The 11824-nt window shown below is 43.7% G+C and overlaps 1 protein-coding gene across 1 annotated transcript in view; it reads left to right on the forward strand.

Moving 5' to 3' along the window:
- LOC139023190 (MAM domain-containing glycosylphosphatidylinositol anchor protein 2-like) overlaps positions 1-11334 on the forward strand; it is a 120785-nt gene extending 109451 nt beyond the window's left edge. Inside the window, exons 3-4 of the mRNA XM_070435728.1 lie at positions 8628-8802; positions 11306-11334. Coding sequence (XP_070291829.1) covers positions 8628-8802; positions 11306-11334 — 204 coding nt within the window. The remainder of the gene's footprint in view (positions 1-8627; positions 8803-11305) is intronic.
- The last annotated feature ends 490 nt before the right edge of the window (positions 11335-11824 follow it).

Raw genomic sequence — 11824 nt, forward strand, 5'->3', positions numbered from 1 at the left:
GGGGGGGACGGGGGCGGGATGTGGGCGTGTGGAGGTGTGGTGTGTGTGGTGGTGTGGGTTGTGTGTGTGTGGTGCTGCGTGTGGGTTGTGTATGTGTGATCATGTGTGTGTTGTGAGGGTTGCGTTCAGTAGTGTGTGCCTGCCATGCTTGGCGTGTTTGCTCAGCAGTTTAGGCTGGCAATATAGTCTGGCTGTAATCCTCTAACCACAGTGTGGTGTGATACAGAGTTGGAGGCATGGCCAGAGCCTCCCTTTTCAGGAGCGAATATGAGCAGAGGGGATGAGGGTTAGTACCCCGAGTATCGCGCTTTATAATGGGTAATTACATCTCACTAGTACGGCTGTAAGCATGTAACTGCTTTGCGTATCGTGTAGATAGCCTAGTAAGTGCGAATGATTCTATGTTCACCCAAATCAACAGCTGCATTCCCTACATAGCGGCAGTGAAATTGTTTGACATTCAGAGCCCTTGTTTTTCACAATAAATGCCGAGAGCATGTTCTGTCATGGCACTTTAAGTCTAACATCTCCTTTTTTAAGCTGACCAGTCGTTGTACCCATCCCATTTCTGCTTCAATTGTCAGCTGGGTCAAGTTCAGACAGGTGGGTGAGAGGGTCAGGGGGTATAAATTAGCCGGATAGAGTCATGAGTGTCTAGCAGGCTAGAGCATCAGTGCTCGGGGGCCAAAGGCGATGGAGGAATATAGCTACTGTAGAGATAGTGTAGTTTTGGCCCTGGAGTGGGGAGTGTGGCTATAGCTGCCCCATATGATTCTGGGATACTGTAGAGTAGTGTATACTCATAGAAGGATATAGCTACTGTAGAGAGAGTGTAGTTTATCCAGGGGTTAGTTGTGGCCTGGAGTGCAGTGTGTTCCTACCACCCCCATTCTCCCTGGGCTATGGTACAGATAGGTTTATTTGAGTCCTATGAATCCCAGTGTGAGTCATCAATAACCACAGGCTTTACAGAGAATTCTTCATTTAGGGAGACCTAAAATTGCAACATTTTACTATGCAACTGTATTGCGTAATGTTAGGACTACTGCAGTACTCTGGAACTTTCTGTATAGTCTTTGGTATTTGTGATTCAGACATTTCACCCTTCATGAAATGTCATCATTTGGATGGTTGGATAGTTGGATCTTTGGCTCTCATTGTTTATGATACCTGTTGATTTGGACATTTTGTGATTCAGACCTTTTGAGTTTATTTTTTAATAATGCAGATAGATTGTAGTTTCCATCAATGCAATTGTCTGCATCATTTCCAATCCCCCATATATATTTTAAAAATAGATTTAGATAAAATAGATTTCCCCCAGACCTTTGAGTCTTAGTTGAAATGAACAGTATTCCCCACAGATGTAGGATCTTCATTTGAGCCAGTTTGCAACTCCAGAAAAATTATCCTGCAGCAACAGAAAATGTGAATTATTCTGTGGATTCTAATGAATGGAAATATTTGTGGGGGTTGATAAWAAAAAAATGTAAGTGGAAATTACAAACTTCATTTTAAACCTCAAATACACTACAAGTTTAACATTTCCTACGACACCGGAAAGTTATCCTGCAAAATGGTGATCAAATTAAGATCTGTATGTGCAAAGGAATATCGGGTGCCATGGAGTCACAGTATTTATCCCGTCAGTCTGTGATATGTACTCGTAGCTGATCTGACCTCCTCCCTCGTACCCCCTACAGAACTCAAAGATGGTAAGCAATTAGAAAACAGTCAGAAGTTAGGACAGAGAGCAGGGGCGGACACAGCGGGGCTGTGTTGACCATCGCTGCTGGGAGTTACTGTTCGATTCAGATACCAAGCAGAATAGCAACTTTACATAAAAGCAAATGTTGATCTTTGTATCAGAATGCCAAAGACTGACTGACTTACAGGGAGAATAGCATTATCATTGTAATGACTTTCTCTCAGTTCTTCTTCCCTGCTGTAAACCCCCCCAAAAAATGGGTTTCTAAAAAAAAAATTTCTAAGATTAAACTCCTGACCTCCCCGTCTAAGTCCCCGTCTAATTATACATAGTTAATTGTATATACATTGTTAATTGTATAATTGTACATTATTTGAGAGAACTACATGGGTATAAGCAAAAATGGAAACTCATCTTATTATAATAGCGAGTATGGTCCAACCCATCCACTCCTCTCAAATCCCCAATGTCTGTCTTAGGGCAAGAAAGAGTGTCAAACCGTACTTTCGGGCATACTCTACTTCTTACAGAATCCCCCAGTGGCTATACACAGCTTTCAGAAAGTATTCAGACCCCTTGATCTTTTCCCAATTTTGTTGCGTAACAACCTTCTTCTATAATTGATTATATCGTTTTTCCCCCCTCATCAATCTACACACAATTCRCCGTAATGACAAAGCAAAAACAGGTTTTTAGAAATGGTTGCTAATTTACTAAATCTAAAAAACATCACATTTACATAAGTATTCAGACCCTATACTCATTACTTTGTTGAAGCACCTTTGACAGCGATAACTGTATTGAGTCTTCTTGGGTGTGACGCTACAAGCTTGGCACRCCGGTATTTGGAGAGTTTCTTCCATTCTTCTCTGCAGATCCTCTCAAGGTCTGTCAGGTTGGATGGGGTGCGTTGCGGCACAGCTATTTTCAGGTCTCTCCAGAGATGTTCATTATGGTTCAATCGGCCCATCGGGGACATTCAGAGTTTTGGCAAACTCCAAGGGGGCTGTCATGTCCCTTTTACTGAGGAGTCATGTCCCTTTTACTGAGGAGTGGCTTCCATCTGGCCATTCTACCATAAAGGCCCGATTGGTGAAGTATTGCAGAGATTGTTGTCCTTCTGGAAGGTTCTCCCATCTCCACAGAGGAACTCTAGAGCTCTGTCAGAGTGACTTTCGGGTTCTTGTTCACCTCCCTGACCAAGGCCCTTCTCCCCCGATTGCTCAGTTTGGCCGGTCTAGGAAGAGTCTTGGTGTTTCCAAACTTCTTCCATTTAAGAATGATGGAGGCCATTGCGTTCTTGGGGACCTTCAATGCTGCAGAAATGTTTTGGTACCCTTCCCCAGATATGTTCCTCTACACAATCCTGTCTGGGTACTCTACGGACAATTTCTTCAACCTCATGGCTTGGTTCTTGCTCTGACATGCACTGTAAGCTCTGGGACCTTATATAAACAGTTGTGTGCCTTTCCAAACCATGTCCAATCAATTGAATKTTGCACAGGGGGACTCCAATCAAGTTGTACAAACACCTCAAGGATAATCAATGGAAACAGGATGCACCTGAGTTCAATGTTGAGTCTCATAGCAAAGGGTCTGAATACATATSTAAATAAGGTATTTCTTTTTTAGGCTTTTTATAAATTAGCACAATTTTCCMAAAATCTTTTTCGCTTTGTCATTATTGTCACGTTCTGACCTTAGTTCCTTTGTTATGTCTTTATTTTAGTTTGGTCAGGGCGTGAGTTGGGGTGGGCATTCTATGTTGGTTTTTCTATGTTTTGTTCTATTGTTCATTTTCTATGTGTTTGGCCTAGTATGGTTCTCAATCAGAGGYAGGTGTCAGTCGTTGTCTCTGATTGGGAGCCATATTTAGGTAGCCTGTTTTTCATTGTGTTTTGTGGGTGATTATATTTTCTGTTCTGTGTTTGTCACCTGACAGAACTGTTGCATTTCGTTCTCCTTTGTTATTTTGTTTAGTGTTCTCTGTTTATTAAATATAATGATGAACACTTACCACGCTGCGCTTTGGTCCTCCTCTTCTTCCACCCACGACGAGCGTTACAATTATGGGGTATTGTGTGTTGATTGCTCATGATAAAAAAAAAAAAAAATCAATCTTAGAATAAGGCTGTAAACTAACAAAATGTGGAAAAAGTCAATGGGTCTGAATACTTTCCGAAGGCTCTGTGTATAGCACCCACCCAGACACACAATCTCTAGCACCCAGACGAAGAAAGTAAGGCAAAGACATGAGAGCAAAATGGCCGTGGGGCTCCAGGAAAAACTTACAAAGCCTCCCAGTCAGTCAGATAATGTGGTCTACCACCATGYGAAACAAACAGTAGCACTTTCCCTTTGAAAACCACAGAGGCTATTTGAATATCCACTTCTTAGTGTCACTCGAACAATACACTTATTGATATTGGCGCTGTGCTGGAACTCAAAAGSTCTTTACACAAATGGCAAAGGAGAGGAAATGAATGGGAGGATATAAGCTGGTAGAATATTGAATTCAGCTGAGTTCTTCATAAGCTATCTCTCTGTCTCCCTCCTTCTCTCCCTCTCTCCCTCTCTCCCCCTCTCCTCCCTCTCTTGCGCTCTCTCGCACTCTCTCCCTCTCTTTCCTCTCCCTCTCTCTCCCCTCTCCCTGATCTCCCTCTCTCCCCTCTCCTCCCTCTCTTGCGCTCTCTCCACCTCTCCGCGCTCTCTCCCTCTCTTCTTCTCCCTCTCTTCTCTCCCTCTCTTCCCTCTCTCTCCTTCTCCTTCTCCCTCTCCCTTTCTCCCTCTCTCCCCTCTCTCCCTTCTCCCTACTTCTCCCTCTCCCTCTCCATCTTCCCTCTCCCTCCTCTCCCTCTCTCCCCCTCTCCTCTCTCCCTTCTCCCTCCTCCCCTTTCCCATCTCTCTCTCTCTCCCCCTCTCCCTCTCTCCCCTTCTTCCTCTCCATCTCTCTCTTTCTCTCTCTCTCTCCCCCTCTCCCCCCTTGTCGTCCCCTTCTCCCTCTCAATCTCTCTTTCTCCTCTCTCTCTTCTCCCCCTCTCCTCTCCATCTCTCTCTTCTCTCCCCCTCTCCCCTTCTCCCTCTCCATCTCTCTCTCTCTCTCTCTCTCTCTCTCTCTCTCACTCTTTGCTTTCTGTCTTTGCATGATGGGGGATCTGCGAGAAGAAGTGGAGGAGAGGAAAGAAGAGAAAAGGATGGAGAAAGAGAATTCAGACAGAACTTTGGCTCTATCTAATTTATGCTCATAACTTATTTAACTCCTGAGGAGGAGAGGTTGTTTTTATTAACTCATGCTGTCCTTAACTGGCATAAATGGGAAGAAATGTACTCAGGTTGTTTAGTGACGTAGGTCTTGCTGGGCTTCACCATCGATCGCTTGCTGAGTTGAGAGGTTTTTTTGGTTCAGTGCTTCTGTATTACTTGTCACATTTTTTTTTTCTTCCAAAAAGCACTTTAGTTTTGACGTTAATATACCTCTTTAAGTCAGTATGAAAGTCTTGTACACAGAAGAGGTAGCCCTGTGTGTGTGTGTGTGTGTGTGTGTGTGTTGTGTGTGTGTGTGTGTGTGTGTGTGTGTGTGTGTGTGGTGTGTGGTGTGTTGTGTGTGTGTTTGGTGGTTTTGTGTGTGTGTGTGCGCTTCAGGTCAGATCTGTGAGTTATAGTTCAGTTTTAATGCAACGTAGAGACCTGGCTAGTTTGTATGACGTACAGAGACCGGGGCTAGTTGGTTGGTTCCTCGCCCTCTATGAACAACTGGACTCTTGTCAGGCTAATACTAAACTCCATGGCTCCATCTGAAGACTCTTCTCTCCTGTCCCTGTCTCTGCTTCTGGCCGCTGGCTTGGACAAGATCCTTCGGAGTAAGATGGAATCGTAGGGTTTGAAACCCCTCTGATGCAAACACACATACAAAGAAGCACACATGCACACACACATACCAACACACACACGCCACACACACAGTCACAAAAGGGGGGTGAGAATGATACGATATGCTGCCTTGGCCTTCTCTCTCTCTCTCTCTCTCCTCTCTCTCTGTCGCTCTCTTTCCCCTCTCTCTCTCTCACTCTCACTCTCTCTCTCTCTCAATTCAACTTGTTATCTATATTCAAATTCATGTCAAGGGGCGTTTATTGGCATGGGAAACATGTGTTTACTTGCCCAACAGCAGTGAGGTAGGTAATATACAAAAGTCAAATAAACAATAAACATGAACAGTCAAACATTACACACTAACAGAAGGTTTACAAACATAATAGAACATTACAAATGTCATATTGATATATATGCAGGTGTTTGTAACAATGTGGCAACATCTCTTCTCTCTCTCTCGTCTCTCATTCCTCTCTCTCTCTCTCACTCTCTCTCTGTCTGCTCTCTTTCCTCTCTCTCTCCTCTCTCTCTCTCTCTTTCTCTCTCTCTCTCTCTCTCTCTCGACCTCTCTCCCGCTCTCTCTCACCTCTCTCTCTCTCTCTCTCCTCTCTACTCTCTGTCTTTGCATGATGGGAGATCTGGAAGAAGTGGAGAGAGAGAAAGAAAGGAAGGATGGAAGAAAGAGAATTCAAGAAACTTTGGTTCTATTAATTAACTTCTGAGGAGGAGAGTTTTATTATTTTTTAACTCATGCTGTTCCTTAGCTGTATAATAGGGAAGAAATGTACTCAGTGTTTAGTGACAGGCTTGCTGAGCTTCACCATTGATAGCTTGCTGAGTTGAGAATTGTTTTTGGTTCAATGCTTCTGTATCTACTTGTCTAATGTATGGGGTTTTGAACCCCCTCTGATGCAAGCACACACATACTCTAAGAAGAAACAGGGGGTGGTAAAGGGGGGTGATAATGAGACAGGGGTGATAATGATACACGATATGCTGCAATGCCTTCTCTCTCTCTCTCTCTCTCTCTCTCTCTCTCTTCTCTCTCTCCTCTCTCTCTTACTCTCTCTCTCTCTCTCTCTCTCTCTCTCTCTTCTGCTCTCTCTCTCTCTCTCTCTCTCTCTTCTCTCCTCTCTCTCTCTCTCTCTCTCTCGCTCTCGTCTCTCTCTCTCTCTCTCTCCTACTCTCTCTCTCTCTCTCTCTCGTCTCTCTCTTCTCATCTCTCTCTCTTCTCTCTCTCTCTCTCTCTCTCTCTCTCTCTCCTCTGCTCTCTCTCTCTCTCCTCACTCTGTGTGAGAAGCTATTTATGTGATGGTACAGTATATATAATATATTAGATTAATGGATGCTTTTTGTACGAGGGTTGCATATGAATCTTTGTAAGTCAGGGAAAATCATAGTCCTGAACATCTTCCAATTTCAACGTATATCTCCCTCTCTGGCGGCTCGGAGGTCAGCAGGCTGCTCATTATTACGCACACCTGTCGCCATCGTTACGCGCAACTGCGCCACATCAGACTCACCTGGACTCCATCACCTYCCTGATTACCTTCCCTATACATGTCACTCCCTTTGGTTCTTTCCCTTGTTTCTGTTCCATTTTCTTTTTCATGTCTGTACACTACTCGTGTTTCTTGTTTTGTCCATGTTCGTTTCTATATTAAATGATTCACTCCCTGAACTTGCTTCCTGACTCCCAGCGTACACATTACAGGAAGCCTTTTTAATCCTCAAATAAACGAAACGTTTTCCTGCAACAKGGGGATCAGATCCTACATCTGTASATCACCTATTAGGATACACAAGCGCAAAGCAAAATGCAGTGATGTCTAGCCATAAATCGACAGTATACTATGACAAATGATTTAAACGTTGTTACTGATCAAAATCTTAGAAAAACCTTGACAAAGTACAAACGTAATGAGCATAGGCTTGTCATTGAGAAAGGTAGACACAGGGAAACCTGGCTCCCTGTAGAGGAAAGACTGTGCACCACGGCAAAAATGGACACATAGCTACATTTCCTGACAAAATTGCAAAAATATAAAGCAATTAGTGTTTTTATTTCCCCAAATGTGAAATCGTTATTGAAGGTTTCCAAGACCTCTCTGATGAGAAGAGATTACCCATCCTGTTGGGGGAGGACGCAGAGAGCTGTGGGTTGGCAGCGCTCTACATTGCTGCCTGCCATRAAATGAGGGATTGTGTCTGACAGATCAACCAACCTGCACATGTCTTTGTGTTATATGCTTATTTATTTACTGATTTCCAATACAACCCCACCCCCCGCACCCTTGACTATTGCKGTTACTGATTGTCCTGTTCGTGACAATGTTGATTATTTCTCATGATGTTATTGATATTGTTAATGAATCACTCCGTTTCCAAAGTACACTTCGGCAATATGTACGTCATTACGTCATGCAAATGAAGCAAGTGAAATTGAAAATTGAGAAAGAGAGAAAGAAAAAGAGAGAGAGAGAGAGATACATGATGGAGGGTCAATTACACCTCCATGTTGTAGACCAGAGGAAAAGACTGAACGCTAGTTCACCTTTCATCACCACCCCCTGCCACATGGTTAWGGTTGTTGCGCCAGTTAGTGAAAGACAGTGAAGCTGTGAATGAGGGTTTATCAGATAGAGATATCAGATCTCCTTTGAGGGCGGTAAGAGTCAGACACAATATATTGGGTGATAAAGTGTGGTTGTAATAAAAAAAGGAAATTGGTAGAGAGTAGGGGCTCACCTTTCCAGGGCTGATGGAGGTTAACAATGCCCAGTAACCTGATAAAGACCAGGATTGGTTCCAAACGTTGTAACTCTAGCTAGCTAGAAGATTTTTTTTAAATTCAACAAACAGTGAGCAGACATGTGCTTTCTTTTCGTTGCTATTTCTTTATCATTTCTTTATATCCAGTCCTTGTGCCACAATTACCCCTTTAATAGCCATGGAAGACATTCATCAGTGGCCTATGCACCTAAATTAAAGAAGCCAAGGGCTTTATGTCAAGTAGGTCATCTAACCAACCACGTGTCCTACACAGATCCGATGGACCAAGACAGCAGGCAGCGTGTCGGATCGCTTCCAGGACTCCAGCGTGTTTAACGAGACGCTGCACATCTCCAAGATCCAGAGACACCAGGGAGGACGCTACTACTGCAAGGCCGAGAACGGCCTGGGCTCCCCGGCCATCAAGTCCATACGGGTCGACGTCTACTGTAAGTACTGTACATTACCTTCGGACACAGTGGTTGGGTCAAGGTTGTTTTCTTGTTATTCAAATGTACTTCCTCAACGTAATAACATTGCATAAAATTCAACGTGGCTAGTTAGTATACCATTCCCTTTTGATTTTTTTTCCCCTTTTCCCTTTTTGGGCGACTCGACCAAATACACATAGACATTTGTGTTATAGATCTGTCATTCTCATCGAAAGCAAATCTAAGAAGTGGTAGATCGGTTCTATGTGTGCGCTATTTCAATGCTTCCCTTAAGTTTTGTTTTTGCGTCTTTTACTTTCGGATTTCTGCACCACTTTCAAACAGCTGAAAACACAAAAATGTTGCTTATGGAAAAGATATTCCACTGCGGTTGAGATGGTACAATGATTCTCTACACTATACTTGCTTGTTTTGTCACATAAACTGATATTAGGAAAACTATTTGAATTGTAGCAACCAGGAAATGGCGGAGTGATTTCTGCATAGTTCATCTTTAAACTAGAATTCAACCATAAGTTAACGATAAGCTTTTAAGGTGTGGTTTATTCCAATTGTTGCACAATTCAATGAAATGTCAGTCAATAATAAATGTTGAATTGGGGCCCTATCTAGACATCCTGTGTGTGTGTGGGGGGGGGCTGTACAGTAGACAACAGTATAAACAACCCAACCCAGTAGCTTCCACCCTAGTCAACCTAGCCATTAAACAATAGTGAGGTCTGATTGGAGTTGTCTGGGGCACCCAACAACTCCTCAGACGTGCGCTTAAATGGAGGACGGTTTGTCTCATCTGAACCCTGGACAAGCAAACATTATATAGCTCCCAGCCAGAACCTCCCCAGATCCACCACTCTGTGACACAAGCACATTAAACCAGCACTTTCCCTTCTGTAACATCATCGCAAGCGATAAACCTTTTGGCCTGTGTTCTCCTCTTCTCCCACTCTCTCTGTGGCAGAACACAGAGCAGTCTGCAGTCCWGTCTCATTCTTTCCTCTCTGCCTCTCGTCTGTCTCCACCTCTCGCCGGCCTCTGCCTCTTTCTCTTCCTCTGCCTTCGCCTCTACTCTCTTCTCTTCTCCTTGGTCAGGCAGGGGTTACCAAAGTAAGTGGAATCGCTTTCATCTGACATCTAAAGCCTCTGCTCCAGCTGCCAGTGACTCCTGTCAGTCTGTCACGACATTTCGGGTCTGTCTGTGTGGCTGGTGGTTAGCCTCACCGCCGCCAAGGCTCTTTCTCTGCCTGCTCTCGCTTTCTCTCTCTCTCTGATCTCTCTTTCTCTCTCTCTCTTTGCTATCTCTCTCTCTCTGCCTTTCCCTCTGTCTCCGTTCTCTCTCTCTCTCTCTCTCTCTCTGATCTCTCTTTCTCTCTCTCTCTTTGCTATCTCTCTCTCTCTGCCTTTCCCTCTGTCTCCGTTCTCTCTCTCTCTCTCACACTCTCACAGTCTCTCACTCTCTCACTCTCTCACTCTCTCACTCACTCACTCACTCACTCACTCTCTCACTCTCTCTACCTGCCTCCTTCTGGACCCTGAGTGTCTGTGTGGCTCTCAGCCCTTGTACCTGTTTATCAATACTGACTTGAGCAGGGGCTGTGGAATAGAGGATGGTTAGAAAGCTTTGGACTTGGAGGAAGGAGGGGGAAGAGGAGTATTTGACTCTCTCCTTGTCTCCTTTCCTTCATCTGCACTGGACTGCCATATAGGCTTGGTGGTGGATGTATACTAGACATTTGCTTTCTCCTTTTCAGTTCTTCCACACTGTTAACTGTAAACTATTGAGACAGACAACAGGCCCTGGACGGACAGCGACTAACATCCCAGTGTCACTGTTTTMGCTTGATAACAGTATGATTAACGGAGTTGACCAGTGGCTCTCTGGGTTGCCATGGCTAGGGCTGTGGCGGTCATGACATTTTGTCAGCCGGTTATTGTCATGCAAAAGACTGCCGGGTCTCACGGCAATTGATCGTTAATTAACATCAACATGTTTAGCATCTCCAGGCTCCACTCGTACAAGCCTCTGATGTGCGCCTTTGGAACATCTACATTTCAAACTTGTTGAATAAATCAATTGAATATACACCATCACAATAAATACATTATTTATGGTAGGCAGGCCTAAAGAAACATTATGATATGTAGAAAATGTATTTCATAAGAGCAGAATATGAGTTGGCCTACTGTATGTTATCTGGCTATGCGCTAGGCTTGTTCATTTATCAGACAAGATATGCGTATAAGTCCTGTGCCATTATTTTATATTGTATGWTTTTATAGTAAGAAGAATATAATTGAACTTAGCTGAATAAAATATAATGGATACTTGTCCCATTCAGAAGTTGAGGTGGCTATRTTGAGTGTAAAAGTGATCTAGATTTAGAGTTATTTGGCAACTTTAGTTGTGAATTATACAAACCTTAGAACGTCTTAGAAGTCAATGGATTTATGGGCTGCATGATGCGACTATAGGCTATTGCTTGCGCTCTGTTCCTTGCCTCAGGCTGTACACGCTGTTCTCTCATCAAGTGATCATATTTTCACCMGTCAGACTATTCTCAATTKAATCTTGTTTTTACTAATATGTCAAATACGTTTCGATTTAGAATGGCCCATGATCAAATTTACAGGAACAGGGGCAGGGGGAAAAATACATATCATCCGTATGCACTGGAATAGTGAATGGAGGCTGCTTTCCAGCRGGTACGTTTTTCACTCATGTTGGATAGGCTACTGCGGTAATTTTCGCAGCACCACAGGTGATATTCTGCCCAAACTCTGTATGCCATTGGCTCTCCAATCCTGTTCCTGCAGCTACCCAGTGCTTAATTTGGGAAATCAAGGGAAATTTGTTTGGGAACATCGATAGTAAMCTTTTCACAACAAAACTCATTTCATGAAACTGTTGACAGCACCTCTGTTGACGCAGTGCTGGAGAAAGGAATGAAGGAGAGAGGGGAGGACATAGAAACTCACGGTGGTGAGATATTCTGTATAGCTAAAGGTAATGTGTCAATCTATT

Source organism: Salvelinus sp. IW2-2015, linkage group LG28, assembly GCF_002910315.2.
Source record: "Salvelinus sp. IW2-2015 linkage group LG28, ASM291031v2, whole genome shotgun sequence".
Lineage (NCBI taxonomy): Eukaryota > Metazoa > Chordata > Actinopteri > Salmoniformes > Salmonidae > Salvelinus > Salvelinus sp. IW2-2015.